We start from the raw sequence: 21,606 nt of genomic DNA, 5'->3' as shown, positions 1-21,606 counted from the left end.
TCATAAATTTTAAAAATATTTCTGCTATAAATTATATAATATGGGAAATACATAAATCAAATTTAAATATGTAATACCATATACCCTTTTACTTTTTTGTTTTTTTAATAGGATTTAATACAAAACATAAGTGTAAAGGCGAGACAGCTAAGATGGAATTTGAGATCGTTTTCTTTATTTAAGATATATGTATAACATTGGCGGTTAACAATATTTGATTTAATAAATATTTAATTAATTAGTTAGGTCGTTAAATTACCGATAAACAACTTTCACAATGCCAGAGGCAAAACTTTGGTGTTTTCTTCCGATCTGGGAATGTACTGAAGCAATTCCTAAAATTAAAAGGTAACGAGAAAGATTATCATGCTAATAACGAGTTTAGCAGCTACGCATGTTATTTATAAATGTAATTGAGTATCTGTCCACTCTGCCGTATTATGCTTTATATGCCAACATCTTCAGGTCACGGGTCTCACATATCTGTCTGATTTGATTGTGCTCTGTGGGGGAACTCAGAAACACAGGAAACTCCTCCGGGATGTGGATGTGGATTTTAGTCTGGGTTCGGGATCGAACAAACAACGCGAAGCCTGGATCGTATATATATATATATATATATATATATATATATGTCTGTCTATATAGTATAAGTTTTGCAGTTTATATGTGTACATGGAGTCAATGCTTCTGATCTGATGGATGGGGATTCCACTTTTGCCCGTCCATTTGCACTTAGAAGCTAATAATTGAGACAGCATTCCATCAAACACACATCCATCTTCAGATGCCTCACTGTCGCGCCACCATGTCCAGGCCGCCCTCCTCCTCCATCTTGGACAGGAACTTGATGGCCCGCTGCGACGGCTCGGTTTGTCGAGCCATGTCGATTAGGTCCAAAAGTTTCTTGATGCCAATAAACACGCTAGAAAAATCGAAAAGATTATCAATAATTGGCTTATTAAATGAAGTGTTGAAGGCCATACATTAGCCCTTAAAAATATATTTTAAAAAATATTTTTTTTAAGAAGATTCAATATTATAGCATATTCTATTATTTAAGAAAAGCCTATGTCTTTTAACAACAATTCTTATTTAAAAGTGATACAAAATATAATACAAAAAATTAAAGTATACAAGGCAAACGACATATTATGATCGAAAGCAAATATCTTGTTTCACAAATTTAATCAAACTAAAGGAAATTTTAAAAAATCAATACGCAAAATAAAAATACTTTCAGTAAAATAAATAATTCATTTGAGAGAAACCGCAAATGGATTTCAAAATAAAAATATATTAATATTATTATTTTTAAGTTATGGTTCTTAAATAACTGTTATGAAATGAATGGGGAAACGTTATAAGTTTGATGGAAATTAATATAGTTTAAAGTAAGCCGTTTTAAAGCTTCGTTCTTTCTTTTTTTTTTATGTAAAACCATTTAAGATATTAGAGACTTTAAAATAAGTCCTAACATCACTAATGATATTCATTATGTATATTTAAGTTTTAGCAATAGATTGCTAGTTCCCCCAAAAAAACAGAGTTAAAATTAAATTCCTACCGTTTGCCGGACATCTTCTTGCCAATCGCCTGGATTTCGCCCTTGGTGAAGATGTCAGTGTGCTCGAGCACGGCCAAAACATGATCCGGCTGTGAGAGATTGGGCACATGGAGCACCGAGGTGAAGGCCGTCAGCATCTCCATCTCCTCGAGAACCTCCCTGGGGAAAAACATAACATAAGATCGGGAGAATATAGGAGGATCAGTGCCAGTGCCTACCGCCTACTCGAGGTGCACAGGATGAGCAGCTTGCGGCCCTTGGGCGGCTGTTTCTTGAGCAGCACCAGCAGCGCCTGCAGTGTCATGTTGGAGTAGCGCGGTCCAATCGATCCGTAGTCCAGCAGACGCTCCACATTGTCCACCACGATGCAGCTGAGCGTGGAACGGTAGGCGTCGTCGAAGATCTTGCGGATGTGCAGGCACTTGGCCGACTCGGTGTAACCGACCATGTCCTCGGGCGAGCAAACCTTCACGAACGGGAAGTCGGACATCTTGGCCAGCTGGGCGGCCAGAGCGGTCTTGCCGGAGTTGGGGGCACCGGCCACGAGCACGGACACCAGGCCACTCGACTCCGGGGCCTTGGCCTGCTGCACCAGCAGCATGCCATCCTCGAGCAGATTGCTCACCGGAGTGCCCCAGTTGACCACACCGCGCGACAGCATGTTGTCGAGAATTTCCTGGGCCGTGCCAAAGGCCGGCTTGATATCGTTCTCCAGCGAGTGCATAAAGTCATCCCGATTCACCTTCAACTTCTCCATGGCCTCCGGATCGACCGTGACCTTGGCATCGGCCTTGATCAGCCGATTCATGGCACTGGACTGCGCGGCACGCACCAATCCCTCCAGCTCGGCTCCGCTGAAGTTTTTGGTCAGCGAGGCAATCTCCTTGTTGTCCACATCGTCGTTGATCTTGTTGAAGTCCCGCATTCGCTTGGTGTGGATATTCAGGATCTGAACGCGTCCCTGCTCGTTGGGCAGGCTGATCTCCATTTGGACCTCCAGGCGACCGGGTCGGAGGAGTGCCTCGTCGATCATGTCCCGCCGATTGGTCATGCCGATTACCAGGATGTTGTTCAGCTGATCCACGCCATCGATTTTGGTCAGCAGCTGATTGACGACGGTGTCGTGGACCCCACTGTTGCCCGCCACGGAGCCTCGTTGCTTGCAGATGGCATCGATCTCGTCGAAGATGATGATGTGGAGTCCACTGTTGGGCCCCAGCCGCTTCTCCTCCTCCTCGGCCTCGGCAAACAGGCGTCGCACATTGGCCTCCGATTCGCCCACATACTTGTCGAGGATCTGCGGCCCATTGACGATCTTCGGCTCGCGGGCATTCAGCATGGTGCCAATTTGGCGGGCCATCAGGGTTTTGCCCGTGCCCGGTGGACCATAGAGCAGGATGCCCTTGACGTGCTTACAGCCCAGCTGTTCGACCAATTCCGGCGGAAAGACACGCGAGGCGAAGGCCCGGCGGAATATGGAGTTGAACTCCTTGTCCAGGCCGCCGATGCCCATCTTGCCAAAGTCCCAGTCCGGGTTTATGATGGACTGGCGCACCACCTTGCCCTTGCTCTTGCCCTGCAGATTCAGCGAGCTGTTCTCGGCCTTCTCGAACTGCACCACCGTGTTGCCCAGGATGCGGCCGAAGCGCACATTCCGCATGGCCGGCTCCTTACCCTCGCCCAGGGTCTTGGGATCGATGGCCTCCAGCGATTTGACGGCCAGGCCCAGCAGCTTCTTGTCCTTGAAGTTGAAGACCAGGGACTGGCCCACGGTGAGGGCCATGCCGGCAAACTGCATGATGAACTCCTTGGCCATTTGATCGGAGTCGTAGGGCTCCTGGGAAACACTACAAAATGGCATTAATCTAAAATCCATATTACATAATCAATGGCCACTGCACTAACGTTTTCTTCTGCAGAAAGTCCGTTTCGAAGGAGACACAGGTGATGACATCCGAGTTGGCATCGAAGCGATAGGGACGCACCTCCAGCTCCTGGTTGATGGACACCATGGCCCACTTTCTCTGGACCAAAGAGAAGCCCACATAGCCGCGGGGCACCTCTACCGTTTTCTCCAGGGCGAAAATGAAGTGCTGCCCGGCAGCTGGTGATATGTCCGCATATCTGGTTGGAATACAAGCATATATATAAACGGGATATATGATAGTATATCAAGATAATATAACCCACTTAACTTCCTCGGGAAAATCGCCCACATTTACTATGGCCCGATTGGTCAGGGACAGCTCGTCCGTGGGACATTTAGTGGCCTTCAAGCGCTGCAGATGTAATTTACGAACGAATTAGAAACAAACAATTAAAATAAATAACAAAAAAACTCCAACTCACATAAGCCATTTCTTCAGGGGATACTTTTTCTGGGGGTTGTTTACAAGCTTCCTAAAAATCGATAATAATCTCCGCAGGGACAACTCCTTTTGGGAATCAAAATCAACAGTTTTACGAACGTATTCAGTTTTAAAGGTGTCTTACACTATCACCTGATTTAGCTTAACTATATATTTTACTTTATCCACAATAAGTAAACTTTCTATTCTCTGATTTGTACCAGAACAAAAAGCTTTCCCGTTTTTCAATCGATTTATACACATGCGCGCAATCCTATACACTGCGCAGTGTTGGAGAACGTCAACAGCGGCTTAGAACGAACATATACTAGAATAAGCCAAGGAGACTACCCCCACTATCGATTACTATTGATCTACCAATATATTTCGTCTCAATTTAAATGAACAAAATAAATATTGAGCTATACTTTTTAATTTTTACCCAAGATGCCTGGTTTTGTTTGACCATTGTTAAATTATTTTTCTGACAGTAAATTACTTTTTGATTTTATTAAATATTACGTAACTAAAAATAATACCTGTATAAAATTAATTTATACAAATATATATTTACTGTATACTGTATACTACTAAACAAATGTAATTCTTTTCTATTTTGCTTCCAAAAATCAGAAAACCCAGTAATCATTGAAAGTCAAAGATATATGTCATTCGGAGTTTGTTGAGCAAATACATCATTCTCGTTTAAAATATTTGTTGTATACAATTTTTCGGGCAAGTGATTTGAATCCTATATTAGAGGAACTGATAACGGAGGACGTCTAGGGCAAGCACCAGAGCCGCAAATAGTAAGTATTTTTAAGACGCGAAAAATTAAAAAATGTTCAGTATTTGCGAGTCGAGCGATGACTATCTTGTATGAAATGTATTTTCTTGCCAACCGCGGTTTCTTTTAAGAGATTATTATTATATACTTGTGTCGACAATTTTGAAAACTTGTATGGATACAGACTTTAACTGTTTTTGTAAGCAAATTTAAATCGCATGTTTTTCCTTTGTGACCTGACAAAAAGTCATTGCTATAAGGATTGCAACATGTTGCTTACAACATGATTGATAATCGCATGCCACGCATGCTGCTTTGAAAACATATTTTAGTTTTAGACCTCTTGTTTTAAGAAATTAGCAAAATACTAATAATAATAATTAATAATTCTTTAGTTGATTTTAACATATTTGGTTAATTTTAAAATAAAATTCATACATGTGTTTGAACAATTTTCTTTAAAATTTTTTGTTAATGGTAACAGTTTAATGTTATTCATATATATTATATTTACTTTGGTACTACAAATAAATATTAAAATATAATAATTTTTTTTTGGATGTTAATATTAGCAAGAAAAAATAAGTTTATTGGTAAAATAAATTGTTGATAAGTTGTTTAAAGTTAAACCTTTCTGTGGGTTTTCAGTTGGGTTTTTTTTTCAGTGCCCGGCGTTCGAACATGTTTGAGCGCAAATGTTCGAGCCATAAGTCTATATAAGATACCGCGAGTCACTCAACTTTGTTATTGTTGGCCCGAGTTGCTTGCGTGTAACGAAACCCAGAGAACAGAGAAATACCATACCACCGTCGTGTACGATTGCCGGAATCGGTGGAATTCGATTAAAAACGAATCTTTATCAAAATGCCGAACGCGTGTGTTTGACGTAATAGTAATACTTTTGCCGCCTTCGGATTAAATTTAATTTTTTTAATGTGAGTGCGCGTGAAGAGAGGAAATCGAATAATAAAAATAAAAGGAAAACTGCAGCGAGCGGAAAAGAGCGTGGAAAATACGCGGACTACCTGTTGAGCCAAAGATCTCTGCGGACTTGTTGTTTTTTTTATGTTGGCCGAAGGTCGCGGTTTGAAAAACCCCTCCCCCTTTTGCCGTGCCCGGTGCACGTGCATTTAAAAGTAAAAAAAATAAATAAAATATTTGTAAAAGTTATAAAAATAACAAAAGATAACACACAAATCATGGAAGAGTTCCCGTCCCGCTCCACACTGTCTCTCTCCCTGAAAATAAATCTTCTGATTCTGATATTCCTACAATGCGTGATCAATATCATCGGCTTTAATTTGGAGCAGCGATTACCGATCGTGAAGTACGGACATCCACACTCGCACTTCGGCTACTCGGTGGCCACCCACACAATTGGCGAGGTCAATGGGCCCAACAAAACTAATTGGTAAGTGGCGCCACAAAACATGGATTATATTTATTACTCTTTTGATGTAAATTTTTTAAGTCTTTTATAACAAACCGGTTCATAAAATATGTAGCAAAAATCATATATCATATTAAAGAAGTTAATTACAATATGGCTTAGATATTGCCAAATACCAATTCTTTAATCTTCTAAATGATGTATTCCATAAATGTCTTTGGCTTGAATTCCATTTTTCTGAAGAAAATTTTAGGGTAAACAAAATGATGGAGTTCAGGTAGATGAGATGAGAATTGCCAGCAACTTGTCTTGTCTAGGTAAAAAATCGAATTCTTGGTGGCACGCGGGGAATCTCTTCGGTGCGAAAACAGGTTTTTATTTTCGCCAAATCGATTTCAGCTTAATTGACTGGCATTGATTGTTATTAATCAGCAGCACGGACAACAACAACAACAGCAAAGCAGATAATCATTTGCATTGCAATATTAGTTGTTTTTGTTGTTGAGGCTTTCAATGTTTGCTAATGCGAGAAACTTGTTTAGAATCGTGTTTTTGCTGTCGGATTGCCACAAAGTGTCTGAATATTGAGTATTTCGAGAGATGATGCCAGGCTTTAAATAGTTTTCTGCCAAAACGCAGTGGATTGAAACGAATCGAAATAAATAATAAACTTAATGCATTTGCAAAATGCCTGAAAGCTATTGCAAAATATGCGGGATTTAATCAGTTTATTTAGACTTATGGTAAATATTTGAAAAATAAAATTAAATAAATATAGTTTCAAAACCACAACTTAATAATTTCTCAAATAATAAGTCACTACACTGAAATAAACTTAATTCGATTTGTTCGCTTCTTGGGCATTTTGAATACTCATCGCCTGAGTAAACGATTTATTTATTTAGCGATAGGGAAATGAGTTCTGCGTACGAACGTTACTTATTTGCCTTCGTATTTGAGTGAGGATTCGCGTTGTTTGTTTTTGAAAAATATTTTCGAGATTTTAGTTGTTTATTTTACATCTTTTATTTTTGCAAATATTTGTGACCGGCTTATCTGCGCAGTCTTACGACTTTTTTTGCCTGGTATGATGTCGTATATGTGTTTTCTTATGGGGCAGATAGCGAGAGGCAGATAGTCGGATAACAGGCGAAATGGTTGTCTTCCCTTCGAAATGAGAGCCCTTCCCTGTTTTGTATCTTTTCGTTTATACTTTTTCTTAACCCCTTCATTTCGCACTCTTTGAGACTGGAACGGATGTCGATTAATTTGCATTTGTCAGAGGATTTTGGTGTGGCACTTTGGCACTCTGGCACTCATTAAAGGTGCCATTGGTCGATTGGTCGAGCCCAAAGGTCTGCACCCCCTCGAAATGGCAACTATGTTGGCCTCCTCTCCTCGTTTTTCCAATATTGGCAAAGCCAAACTCGGCAGACAAAACGGAGCCAGACGGCAATGGCCATAAAAATGGGCAGACAACAAATCTGGAATCAATAACACAAGACGCGGCTTGGATGCGCCAATACACCGCAAACAATTACAGTTGCTAGATATTTGCTAAATTAATTAACTGCAGTAATGCGTTGCGTTCGAAAGTATTAATATGTTTAATAGGTTAAACGTTTCTTTACATTCTTTATGCCAAATAAAATTATTTTCTTATGTTTATGTAAAAACGACACATGTGACAAAAAATATATTCCTTGTTTAGAAAACTACATTACTACTAACATTTTTAATCAGTTTAAGTATCTTAACTTCCTTGTTTGGAATAAGAAAATTATTCAGAAATAAATGATGCAAGTTGTTAAATATATTATTACATTTTCAAAGTTATATTACATACGTATATCGAACATATGTCAAACCAAATTTAATATCTATTAATTTTCATTTTCAAAAAAAGGCAGGACCTTTTTTAAAAGTGTATTAGTGCCTCTTTTGTGGCATTCCCCTGGTTAATCCCCAGCCAGTTTGTATTTGCAGCTCTTTTTTGAGCCGGTCAACTTGATTCAGTGGGTCAAAGCAATTACACTGGGTGTTGTATACCACTACTACTTGTGTCAAACAGAGAATCTAATCGAGATATTCCCACCGCCTGCCCGCAGAGATTCCTTCGGAAGAAGATGACGATCACATCTGAATCACATCCATCTTGATTAAAGTGTCCCGAATTCTTACTCCCGTGTTGCAGAATATGCTGCGCACTCGGCAAAATCCCTCAAATCCTTCTACACATTACAAAAATGTTTCTTTCCAAAACATTTCTTTTCTATACAGCTCCCATAAAAAACAATCGCAAAAAAAAATGTGAAAAAATTATAACTTTGCTCTCTCAATTTATAAGGTAAAACATCTTAGTTTTGGTTTACTATTTCCAAATTATGGCTTTCAGTTTTTTTTAAAATCGGACAACGTCATGACATAGGTGCCTAAGAAACAATCGAAATATATTCACATTATGTCAATTTCTGTTTTATAACAGCTGCAAGGGTATAAAAACTCTGGCTTGCCGAAGCTAGCTTCCTTTTTGTTTTTTTTTTTTTTAGCTTTCTTGGGCGAGTGTTCTGCATTCTCAATTAGGTGGAATGCATTTGTCACTTTTTGTCAGGCCATGATCAAGGCTAAGCTTGGTTAAAAAAGGGGTTCAAAAATCAAAAAAAAATATATGAAACGCGGCACAAAAGCCGCCGACCGCCGACTGCAATCAAAAATCCATTTACACGTCCACTCGCACGATCCGTGGTTGTCCGAAGTGGATGATATGATGGCCCCTTGGCCGCCGGTCATGTGCATTGGAGCTTTTGATTTGCTGACAAGCGAACGTCATGTCCGTCATGCAGTGCCCCCTCTCCTTATTGTTCCCTGCTTGTCCCCCCGCCTCTGTTTTCCCACCAACGGGAATGCCTTCTGTAAGTTGGACGTGCAGATCACGCGCGTTGTGAGGTCGCCGGAATGGGAACTTCACAATTAAACCGACGTCTTCACCTGGGAACCCCGAACTCCGGGCTTCGAGTTCCGTAAACGGGTTAACTTAACTGTCACGCGTGAATCTCGTGTAATGTGAGAACCAGATAGGGACTTTATTTCGAGTTTGTTTTCGTTGTTACTTGGTCAAAGGAGAAGCCACAATTTAACATATGACCTATTTTATAAGTAATCGATCCCTATTACTTTGTGGCTGATTTAAAATAATTTAATTCTTGCCCAATTTCCACATTTTCAATAAATCCCTTTTTATTCAGATTTGAATTCAAATTGATTGGGACTTTTTTACGAGCTTAATATATTTATTAAAATTGAGTACTTGATTAAATCAATAAAAAATCAAAAGATGTAAAACGAGAAATTTGGAAAACAGGTAACAGATAAAATATATGACTACGTGCTCTTAGTAAAAAATTCACACGTCTGAAAAATTAAAAGAAAAACCAACAACCCGTTGCAAAATGGAAATGAGATGAATAATATATTTTGCTTAAGTATATATACATTGTTTTTTTTTTAAAGGAAAGCTTCAATGGGTTTAAATTGGCTGTAAAACATTTGTGTGTCCTGTACTCAAAAAAACTCAGAAAGGTTTAGCCATTACCTATGATTTAACTTGAATTTCCTTCCGTTTCATTGCATTTCAACTTAAATGACGCACTTGAAATCGGAAGAAGAGAAGGAAGCTGTACTATCTGCCCGGATGTAAGAATTTTTTTTGTTTTTTCATCGAAGTCTCGGGACGATGCAAACAATACTTGCAATTCATTTTTTCTGACCGATAACTGCAGTGCGAAACCTTGAATTTCCAACTCGTTTCGTGCCCGCCTTTTTACGTTGTTTTGTTTGCATTCTGCGATTGTCGCATATTTGTTTTGTTAATGAGAATGCAGTAAATGAAACATACAGGTACATATGCAAATAATGTCACTCGCTTATCGACAGCCGATCTTAATTTTTTTTTTGTTTTTTTTTTTTGTTTATTCAATCTACGTTCCGCAAATATCACCCTCGATGATATGGTACAAATTGAGATACGGGCAGGGAAGGTCGATTAAGGTTTACGATTTTTTTCGAGTACCCTTGCCGGAGATTTTATTACACTTGCTGTGGCATTCACAAGCACCATAAAGTGCATTTGTATACATATAGGTAATATATACATTGTTTTGTTAATTAGCTCCAACACTTGTCAATAAACTGATTTAATAAGTTGGTTAATTAAAAATTACTGAATGTAAAAAATCATTTGGGGCTAAATACAACATACATTCTTATTGCAAAATTTTAATTTGAAAATTATACATTAAAAGTTGTTGCAAACTTGTATCTTTGTTTTATGGGATTTGCGAACAACTTCGTATACTTTTAATTTTATTCTTAACAATTTTTCTTTATTATATTTTCAGTGTGTAATTATTATCACAAGTCTTGCGTAATTTTATTGTGTTTTTTGTTGTAAAACTAAAACATTTGCCAGCATGGCAAGAAAATAACATAAAATTAAGGCATGTTATCGCTTTTTGCCGGCTTGTAAATCTCTGGGATTCCGGGGATCTCGTAGATCTTGTAGATATTGTAGATCTCTCCTTCTGGTTCTTCCACAACTCATTCTTCGTGTTTATGCCGCCACCATGTGTTCCTTGTTTGCGCCAAAATATAGGGAAAAAAAGCCCAAATGGAAATAAAAAAAAGAAAAAAACAACTAAAAAAACTTTTCGGCGAAATGAGGTCAACAGACGCCAAACAGTCGGTGGAAAAGGGGATGGGGGTAAGATGTGCTGGTTGGGTGGTGCTTTGTGGGGTGGGTTGGGCACTGGGCTGGTCGACAGTTTATGGTTATTATTGTTGCTCTTTTTTCGCCGCTGGTGTGTGTGTCTATGCGTCTGTTTTCCGCCAAATAGTTGGCCCAGGCCCATAGCAAAAAAATAGAAAAAATATAAGAACCCAACCCAAAAGGCCATTCCTCATCTACCCCACTCCTCATCTACCCCACTCCACTACACCCCAGTCCACCCCCCTCTCCCTTTCCACCCCTCGTAAACAAATGAAGCCAAAAACGCGAAATGCGAAGAGCGAAAAGCGCCAAAACTATCTAAAAGTCGACAAGGAAATGGCCAAAAACACTTGCTAAGGCAAAGTAAGCTGACAGACATGTGTGTATGTAATAAATGTGAACACTGGCACGCACAGTTGGAGTCAATAAAAACAGACAGATATACAAATTCCAAATAAGATATATATTAAATGTTTGAATGCCATTTTATATGTATTACAAAAATATTCACTGATTTTTAAGAGTTATTAGATTGCCTTTAATTTACCATTTCATTTTCCGTATTTTTTTAAAATGCTTAACCAACTCTAAAACAAATTAATAAAAGAAATAGTTTAAATTAATATGTTTGTTTATTTTGAGTATCGTTTCACAGTTACTATTACTGTGGCCACCACTGTACATTTGGAGGCACAGGCACTGATCGTGGGGTATTAAGTGCCGAATTTTCTAAGGCTGGGAAAACTGGAAAGAGGGGCAGGTTGGGGGTGTGACTTCTGGCAGCCAAGATCCATGAGAAAAGTTCACTTGCTCCAACCGAGACCACAGTGAATATATCCTATAAGGAACTTTTTGTTTTAGTCATAAAACAACTTTCGAAATTCACTTAAATTTTTTTTTAAATTTACTAGTTTTAAATGGATCTAAATATGTTAATAAACAACTTGTAATTGATACAAATCATTGGTAAATAAACTTTGAAACTTCTATTTCTTATGGCATTTTAAATCTGCCCCGCTTGAGTGCCCACTGTAGGCAGTAAAGCCGCCTGCTCAATGGAACGTTGAGCGGGCCATAAACATGCGTGAAAATTCAATTGATTTTCCGGGGAGCTGAGGGCGGAGTAGTTGGCATGCGTATTTATAGAAAATAGAAGAAATAGGAGCAGGGGGCATACATACTATATCTATTCAAAAGGCACTACAAAATTGCCCATTTTGGTGTGGGAAACAACAGGCTGCAGATTCGCATCGGAAAACCGATCTGGGGACTGGGATCTGGGATATCTGGGGTCTTTGCTGCAGCAGATACATTTGCAAAATAAAAACCCAGAGAGCTGAGAAGACTTGCAACATAATTTCTGCCAGCGACTAATGAGACCCGAGGCTCTGAAAGTGTTAACCCCCTCCCCGGCTAACTCCTTTACCCCTTGCTGTCATAAGAAGCCCATAGAGCACAGAGCACTGAGCACAAAAAAAAAGCGTGTGGGCGGCTTGATTTATTGCCAATTGGATGGCAGTCGCACAGAAGAATCGCGCAGAAGAGCTGCGAAGATTTTGGCTCTACTCGAAATCCCAAATCCGAATCAAAATCAAAAAAAAAAAAGAAGAAAAACCATGGCCGCGTGGGTTAACTGTAGGAAAAAAATCAAACACGAAGTTGGGGGTAAAAAAAAAATAAAAAAACGCTCACGATGATTTTGCGCATAGAAATCAAAGAGCCCACGCCTTGGGGCAGAAAAGAGTGGAGAGAAGAATCGGCCCACTAGAAGAATCGGTCGAGCAGAAGAATCGACCACCGAAGAATCTCTGTCGTCTCGCTGAGCAAACGATAAATCAATAAGCCCCAAAATGTGGCAACCATTGCTTCCAGTGCCACCGCTCGAAACTCCGACAAATTGCCCTTTGGGCTGGGCAACCGCAATGGCATAATGACGGAGGATGGGCGAGAGATCAACCCACTGATCTCTGATCGGGATCAGCAGAGGATCGGCAGATCTATGGGGATCTCTTGGAGACCAAGCGACAAAAAGGAGCGACAAAAGTTGAGTAATAAACATAGTACTGGGGAGCTCAGCAGCAGTATAATCCTAAACTGCACAATATGTTTTTTACCAGAAGAGGACTTAGAACTACACAGTAGGAAGTTGACATCTTGGGTTGTGACCCAAAATTATGCCATACATCGTACAGATCAAAATTTAAATTTAAATATAAATAGTAAAAAATATACCGTACATTTGAATAAATTAAAAACAACATTGGGATTTAATTTAAAATATTAATGTTTTAATATTACATTTTTAAATTATTAATATTAACACATATAATATCCACAAACACACAGATCAAAAATCAAAAGCTTAGCTAAAGAAAAGATTAAGAAGATAAAAGGCTTCAAAAATATTTAAAAAATTAAATTAAATAAAATTAAACATAAAGTGTTCTAGACAGCAAATACATATAGTTTTTACACAATGATGCATTCAACTTAAGACTATGATAATATCTGTAAGATATATTTCCCTACAAAAATTGGATCATGGGAAAAAGCCAGTTCAAGATCGGTTGTCAATGAAAATAAGCATGCATGGATAATAGAGTATGGGAAAGCCAGACCTCGACCGCAGATCTCGGATCAGATCCCGATCCCGATTTCGATCCCGATCATCACACGCAGATTTCCCGGCCGTGGCATTAACCCTCTTTGGTATCGCAGTCACATGGGTGAGATTTATGGAGCAAATACCGTGGTTACCCCACCAAATTCCCCACCTTTTTGCCGATGTTTTCTGTTTGCTGTTTGCCCCGGGGCAAAACTCAGAATTGTGCGAATGAAACTCGTTACCGGGAAAGGAGAAAAGGGGGAGAAGAAGGTATATGGCAAAGCAAAGCAGGCCAGACAAAGCCGCAGATGGATCGAACCATTGCCAATACTCATACCTGCCCCAGTCACCAATGTACACTGAGGAAAATGGGTCACTATTGAATGCTAAACAGAATTTTTTTTATATTTACCGTTATATTTTTGCAAGAAAAATATTGTTGTACATTCAAATGTTATATAAATAGATACGTGAATGAAGATCTATGAACTTCTACCAAATTCGGTATGTATTAATAGCAAATATTTAAAATAAATATGAATTTTTTCATGTTTTCAAGTACCGAATACCCAGTGCAAAAGTCTGATTGCGTGTACGTTTTTTCGTCGTGCAGCGGCAGTAAGCTAAAACTTTGCTGGGATCGCTCTCCATCTCGACCATGTCGACCCCCCTCTTGGAGCCCCCTTGTGTACCCCTGGCACTCCGCCCCTGTTAACCTTCCCGTCCACCTCAATCCGGTCCAAGTGGCTTCTTCCCGCTCCTCTGGCGGATCTGCGATCGTGCTGCTGGCCGTGTTGCTTGTTTCTAATGAAAATTGACGCCGTGCTGGTAATTTAAGTTGTTTTCGTTTGGTTTCTTTCTCCCAGCTTGGTTTTTTTTTACTGTTTGCCGGTTGTTTTTTTTTCCATTTTTTTTTCATTTTCGGTGGGCTTTGCGTGCTGGGAGATCGCCCGGCGATCGGTTTTGTTTTTCTCCCATTTTGTATTTTTTTTTACGGTTTTTCGTTTGGTTGTAACGATTTTGGCTGGCAGTTTGTTAAACATTTTGGGCCATTCGGGGTGAACCAAATGAAGATCGTATCGAGCCTTTGGGTAGAAGTTGGCCATCTGGAATGAAATTGATCACTTCTGGTGTTATGGCAACTCTACACGAAACCCCCTTTCGTCGATCGGGGTCACCCTTGGCATTATTAGTGTTTCAGTAGTGTTTTTTTCTTGTATTTTTAAAATTTATTTTGAGAATGTAACATATTTTTCAAAATTTGTTATAAATTTATTTTGGCTTATTGTTTCACAATCTAAGCTATGTATAAAAAAAGTGTTTAAATACAATTTAAATTTTTGCCAGTATTTATTTATGCTTTTTGTTTCGACAGTAAAATCAATCATTTGTGAAGTTCTAAATTATTTCATTGGATTTCTGACACTCTTCTTTGTGAGTTTTTCACGGTTTTTCTTCTATTTCCATGGGCTTTTTCTTCATTTCCTATTGTATTTTTTTTTTGTTGGTGCCACAAATTATGGCCTCGACGTTGTCTTGCCTTGATTGCGAGCTGTTCGCTCTTGGCACTTTAAGGCGTTTGGCTTCGCGCAATTTGGTTGCAACTGCCTCGGAAATCCCCTCCATCCAAAACCCCCTGATTTTCCGATTTTCCACCCCCTCCCTCTTCCTCTGGGCTTCCCTCACTTTTTCCGATCTGCATCTCTTCGCCGGTTCTTTTCACATGCTGCTGCGAGATTTTCGTGGCTCGTTTATTTATTATGATTATTTATTTTGTTTTACTTACTTAGTTTGCGGCTGCCTGCCACAGATGTTGGCAGTTCATCAGCTGGAAAAGGGGTGGTGCGCGGGGGGTGGTTATACCCACACTCATACACACAAACACACATGGGCTGGAGATTGATTAGATTTGTTCAGTTGAAGTTTCCCCCCCGCTTTTTTCTTCAGCTTTTCACGCTGGAAAGTTCAACAAACGCTTGCCACGCCTGCTTGTCGCCCACTTTTGGGACGTCTTTGTTTGTCTCCCCCTTTCTCCACCTCTTTTTCTGGCCATCTGTATTTGCTTCTTGGTTCAGAGAGAGAGAAAAAAGGGACAAGATTGGGTTCGAAATAACTTAAATCAACTTAAGCTTTGGTTACAAATTTTTAGAAGTGAAAACTTTAAAAATACATCGTTAAAAACATAATCTTTAAGTACAATTTATTAAAGTCTAAAACTTATTTTATTTTTGTCCAATTTTCGCAAAAATGTATGCTGTAACCTCTTTTAATAAATTAGAAAAGTGGTCAAAAAATGAATTGTACAATTGTATAGGTAATCAGCTGCTTTTTAGCTCTCAATAAATCAAAAATCCACAACAAAAAATCGTTTGTTTTGTTTTAAATTACTGATAAGTAATGTTCCAATCGATTCCCGTTCACAGCTGAATTTTAGTGATATTTTTAATATTTTAGACGAGAAGATATTTCAGACATTTTTAGCTGCAGCATGTGGCACCGATTGTTCGACTGCCCAAATGCAAATCCTGCCGCCGATCGACTTGCCACGCCCACCGCCTTGGAAAATTTGTGGCACGTGGGTGTTTGGTGGCATGTTTGCTTGACGAATTTTGACTTGGCTTGCTTCGACTTCGAAGCTTCGACTCGAGTTTCGGTTTCCCAGCTGCAACTTTGGCCGCAACACCCAGACTAATAGGCCCAGACTTTTGCGCTGGCTTGGGGCAACAACTTCAGCTCCAACTGCTGCTCCAACCTCAACTTCTTCGGCTGCGTGTGGGCGCCAAAACCGAAAACTGCGATGGCGACACAACTCTTGATAAGAATAAACGAACACACAGATACAGATACACACACATCGATGTTGACAAGCTTGCAGTGCGGCACTTTTACCAAAAGGCAACAACAATAACCCAGAAATGAGGAGGTTTTGTTCGGGAAAGTCGAGATCTTAAATGCTCTAAAAATTAATAACATACAATTATTTTGCCCTTAAACTTACAAACTTTGTTAGCCCATATTTAAATACATTTTTAATATTTATATAGTTTCGTTGTTTAATAAAAAATTAATATATATATTTCCTATCCAAATAAAGTCAATATAAAAGTTAGCAAAACCTTTCATAAAACCCCTATAAATATTAAATTGAGGAATAAGGATTCTTTAAAGCCACCAACAAATATTTAACAAAGCAAAAATATCTAAGCCAGTATTAACTGTCAATAAAAAAATATAAAATCTTGAAATTCTCAAATCATCACAAGCAAAAATAATATATTCAATGCATACCACATTTTACTTACATTTAAATCATGTATATCATAATTTTCAATGAGTACAACAAATATAGAAAATTCTTAATTCTTTATTAAATTAAATTAATCTTTAATATAATAATACCCCTTCGATAGGGAAGATCAACTTCAACTCGTTTCGTTGTTGTCGCCGTGTTTTATGCACTTGGGTCCCACTTTATGAGTTGAAGTAGACCTGCTTTTTGCTTTTGCTGTGGCTTATTTGCTTTCCAGGTAAGAGCAGCGCCAACAACTGCGTTTATCTGGCGGAGTTGCAGTCATGGCACCAAATGGATAGTCATATCTGTGTAGGTCTGCGACTCCAGCTCCAAAACCCCTCAGCTCCACAGCTCCTCAACTCCAACTCCCCATGGGTTAATTGATAAGGTTATTGTTTTCAGTTCTCGTTCCGTTTCGTGTCGCTCAGTTCCCTTTTTGGAGGGCGTTTCCTTGAAAACAGAACCCCCTACCCTCCCCTCCCCTCACCGAGACAATGACAATCCAGGGGGGCGTTTTCCATGGGGGCGTCACCGGCAGAAAAACCCAGAAAAGCCAGAAAACCAGAATGAGGTGCGATTAGGCCAAAGGCGTATCAGAGCTTCAAACAGTTCGTTCAACTGTCAAGTTATCCGGCAAAGTTCTTGTTTTTTTCCCATTTAAAGTGATTGACTGCCCTGATTGATATTTCCTGACGCTGGCAACACCTTAAAACAGCTTGAACTTTGTTTGTGGACTTACATTTGTTTTCAATGTGTGCTAAATATTAATTTTAAGAATTTAATAATTATATTTACTATAACTTATATTAATGTCTCCCTATATTTTTCATTACCATGTAAATTGAGTTGTTATGACATATGCTGCATGTTCAAAATGATTTCAAAAATTCTTTTAAGATATTAAATTTCTTCAGAAAACCAGCTTAGGTCCAGATTGTAAAAATATATTTTTGTTTTGTATGCTTAATAATTTATTTAAACTTTGTGTTAATGCCATTGCCAGCTGGCAAATTCAAAATGTATTATATTTTCCATTAAAATGTAAGTTGAGTTGCTATGAAATCTGCTGAATATGCAAAATGATTTCAAGAAAACCTTGAGAGACCCATGAAAATTCTACAAATGTCTCATAATATCCGCAAGGAATTCTCAACTCTTTCCCATATTACCAAATGAAGTCGCCAAGATCTGCTTAACATGCTCGGCTTTTTGGGCGGACTCCGGAGCCATCAAATTTACGAACCGTTGACGCCAGACATCGTCAACTGTTTTTTTTTGTTTTTTCTTTTTGGATCTGGACCGTTGCTGGAAAATCATTCTGGCGGAAAAGCGTCTTTCTCTTTCTCTTTCATTTTCTATTTTTTTTTCGTTCCTCGTTCACTAGCTCATTTTCATTTTTATATATTTTTGTGGGGCCGTAATTAAAAAGCAAATCACGTTTCGTTTTATGATTTCGTCGGGTTTTCTCGGCTCTTGAGGCGTGGGCAGTGCTGCTTTCGTTTCTCGTCTTGTTTCTCGTCTCGTTTCTCGTCTTTCGAGCTGCCAGTGAAAGTCTCCGATTTTCCCCCTTTCCCCTCCACCGATCACACACATTTTTCATTAAATTTTCCCCATTTTTGGTCACTTCCGCCCCAGGGAAAATCTCACAGATAATTAATTCTCGAGTGCGCGAATCGTCACATGCAAAAAAAAAGGGTGGAAAAACGCAATCAAGCATGACGCATCCACTGGAAAATTATGTCACATACTTAGATCGTTTTCTGTATGGCCAATTAATTGGAAAATTCGGGGGCCATGCCAATTTCCTTCGTTTATCTGGGTTTTCCCCTTTCCCCCGTTCGATAATGAAAAATGGGTATGCATGTATGGCGAAAAGTCATCAAGAGTTATGGTCGCCAATTTGCCGCTTTTGGCCAGCTGTTTGCATCATTATTTTGGCTGCTGTTTTTTTACAATAGTTTTTAGCTTGGACCGCCGTTCCCAGGCGAGTTCTCAATTTCGGCCCAATTTCGGTTTTAATTTTGCCATCGCTTCTCGTTTTTAATGGGCTATAAACATGATCTACATCGTTCGCAGCGCCAGCGATCCAATTTAGATGTGGTTAATTCCGTAATTTTCGAGAGCCAAAGCCAGAGAAAGCGCCCTAAATAACTGGGCGCTGTTAATTATTTGCAAAGCCATTTTCGTTTAGGTAAGGCACTTCCATTACCTGATAGAATGCCAAGTTTTAAAAGCTTTAGTTCCCTAACATCTTAATTACTTAAAGAGATTACTGCTTTTGACATTTGCTTAAGTTCTAGTTGTGTTTGAAATATATTTCGATGTTTAATAAAGTTTATTATCAAGGAATTTTGTAGCTACAATATTTTTAAACAAATGTAATTTTTCTTTTCCAGAAATAGTTACTTACTACGTTAGTAGCTTTCCATTTCGCTTACCAAGTTTTACACTTTTTTTTAGCGGGCTGATTCATTTGCTGGACAATTAAGGCGCTGGCAGCGGGTGGGCGTGGCACTTGGCACGACCCAATTACTGGTAACCACCCACTCGGACACCCCGCTGATCGACAAACGAAAAAAAAACAAGCAGAGGGGGAAAAAGCAATTAATATTTTTCCCCATTCCGCATTTTCCGCAACAAACAATTTTCGCATTACGCATACGCCCGGTGGTGCACACAGACTAAATGTTATTAAAACGTATTTGTTATTTGGCGCGCAGAACTTGTTTGTGGCCCACTGCCTACTTTTTTTTTTGTTTTTCTGAAAGATGTGGCTGCTGTAGTTGCTATATGTTGCTGCTGCTGCAGTTGCAATATATGTTGCTGCTGCAGCTTCCGTTTCATTGGCATTTTCAACGCTTCGTTGACGCTGACGTTGATTGCCAAAGCCGCAGGCGAAATCCCGATCTCAGGGATCGAGATTCCGATCCCGATCCCTAAACTCATTTTACCCATTTGCATTGCCAGCAATTTGTGGCAGCCACACGAGAAATTCCAATCAAATTGCGTCGTTTTTGAACCGCAGTGAACCCGATCCGCTCGAAAAGTGGCCCTGGCTAAAAGCAATTGTCTGTCATTTAGCCAGCACCTGTTGCACTGCTGCACTGCTGCCTTGATTGAGAACTTGTTGCTGCTGCCGCTTAAAACAGCAACTGCAACAGCAAAGGCAACTGCAAGAGCAACTTCTGCGTACGGGCGCGGCACATCAGCTGTCAGCAATTTGTTGTGATCAATTTATTAAAAGCCTCGCTTCGGGTTGAAGGACGAGCGAGGCTGCACCGTGGGCCAGATAATCACAGAGCGGACTCATCTGCATAAATGCCCTCGCCGGCGGACCGCAGCCACCCATCCAGTTCCCGGAACTCGCAGCAATTGTGGCACCTTGCCCTGGAATTTGTCATTGTTGTGAGGCTACAAGTACGGGCCTGCAGCTGCACTCAACAAAATCTGAAATCCAATAATGACTTCGAAAATAAACTAAACAGAGATCTCAAAGCGATTCAAAATATTCTTAATGAATTTCAGCATATTGAAACATATTGAAACATTTACAAAATAAAAAGATTTTATTGGACTAATAATATAAAAAAAATTGCAATTGTAAAGTGTAATGCATTTTAGCATTGTTATTGTTTAGTATTTGTTGACGCAATTTCTCAATATGTAACATGCTTTCTAATTTTATTAAAAAATATAGACAAAATTGAAGGATAAATCTTTAACGATAAATAATTCATTGGAAATAATATTAACAAAACAAAATAATTGAATTTGAAAATTTCATAATTTGAAAAGTTTCAATTATATTTGAGAGTGTGATATAAATCAGCTTAAAAAAAAAAATTAAAGTTAACATGTTTAAATGCTTTTCAAAGACTGCTTAAATTATCCACCATTCTCATTTTTTTTTTTGGCAAGTGCATTAAGCAAAAGGAAACCGAACTGATGGCCAGAACTGCATTTACATGCTCGCAGAACCCGTCTTTAGGGTTCTCTCGAGGGAATGTAGATCGGAGATCAGAGATCGGAGATCGGGGACTGGAGATGCTGGGGAGCTAAAAGTGTTGGGCGACTGGGGACCAGAAAAACCTCTTTGATTTGCCATAAGACACTTCCATTCACTGGGATTTCTGTGGTTTATTTATGCATATATATATATGTATGTTGTTCCGGTGCTGAGTAATTTTGTTAGCTATTTGCAATTTCCTGTTAACATTGTCTTACTCAGCACAGATTTTTATCTTGAAGAATCTCAATTCTAAATAACTTTACTCACCTGTTTTATGAGTTCCATAAACAAACGCTGCCAACCAAGAATTCTTGCGATATCATTACTCACGTTGATCTTATTATCTGGCGGCTGGTTTCTTAATAAAGATTATTTAGTCCTTTTTTTGTGTGATACTTTATATATTTATTGAATTGTATAATGTGTTTTTATATACATTTTTACTTTTTAAGCAATTTAATTTAATATTAGACATTTCATAAACAACCCATCTTTCTATTTTTGTGTTACTGTGACTTTACTTTAAGAATTGTACTTTCTCCATTGCCTACCTTTTTTTTTTGAAGAGTTTTTGCACTTTTTTCAATCCCCAAGTTTCTTTTTTGAAATTTAGAAAACTGATACTTTTTTTCCTCTTTCTCTAAATTGGCTTTTAGCTAAATATGTTTTAGCCTATGTATTTAAAGTATTTTCCTTTCACCTGGCTGAAATTTGTTGCGCATTCCAAGTGCTTGTTTTAGTCCCTGCCTTCCCAGTTTGAAGGCATTTCCAATTGTTAGGTCCATTTACTTCACTTTTTCGTCCATCAATGGTTTCCATTGGTTTCTTCACCACATTCCTAGT

The 21,606-nt window shown here is 38.9% G+C and overlaps 3 protein-coding genes across 7 annotated transcripts in view; 2 read left to right on the top strand and 1 right to left on the bottom strand.

The window, feature by feature from the left end:
- Nucleotides 1–155: 155 nt before the first annotated feature.
- On the bottom strand, nt 156–4,202 carry LOC108136323 (vesicle-fusing ATPase 1). The gene is made up of 7 exons (XM_017257423.2): nt 4,069–4,202; nt 3,917–4,002; nt 3,758–3,846; nt 3,473–3,691; nt 1,786–3,414; nt 1,568–1,726; nt 156–925 (listed from the first exon to the last, which is right to left on the bottom strand). The coding sequence occupies exons 2-7, from the start codon at nt 3,923–3,925 to the stop codon at nt 793–795; spliced, it is 2,238 nt and encodes a 745-aa protein (XP_017112912.1). The 5' UTR covers nt 3,926–4,002; nt 4,069–4,202; the 3' UTR covers nt 156–792.
- A 405-nt stretch (nt 4,203–4,607) lies between these two features.
- The window catches only part of LOC108138438, a 32,114-nt gene continuing 15,115 nt past the window's right edge, over nt 4,608–21,606 (top strand). Inside the window, exon 1 of one of the 4 annotated variants that reach the window (XM_041710898.1) lies at nt 4,608–4,724. The gene's annotated coding sequence lies outside the window, so the exon portion shown is untranslated. Of the gene's footprint in view, nt 4,725–6,030; nt 6,114–21,606 lie in introns of those variants that run through there. The other 3 variants (XM_041710901.1, XM_041710900.1, XM_041710899.1) reach the window with 3 other exon arrangements.
- Nucleotides 5,443–21,606, top strand: part of LOC108138410 (integrin alpha-PS1) — a 56,059-nt gene continuing 39,895 nt past the window's right edge. For both annotated transcript variants that reach the window (XM_041710897.1, XM_041710896.1), the window contains exon 1: nt 5,443–6,113. In XM_041710897.1, the coding sequence (XP_041566831.1) occupies nt 5,902–6,113 (212 nt within the window). In that variant the 5' untranslated portion in view covers nt 5,443–5,901. The remainder of the gene's footprint in view (nt 6,114–21,606) is intronic.

This window comes from Drosophila elegans, unplaced genomic scaffold (genome assembly GCF_018152505.1).
Source record: "Drosophila elegans isolate 14027-0461.03 unplaced genomic scaffold, ASM1815250v1 contig_149, whole genome shotgun sequence".
Lineage (NCBI taxonomy): Eukaryota > Metazoa > Arthropoda > Insecta > Diptera > Drosophilidae > Drosophila > Drosophila elegans.
This window is presented reverse-complemented; position numbering and strand designations above follow the sequence as displayed.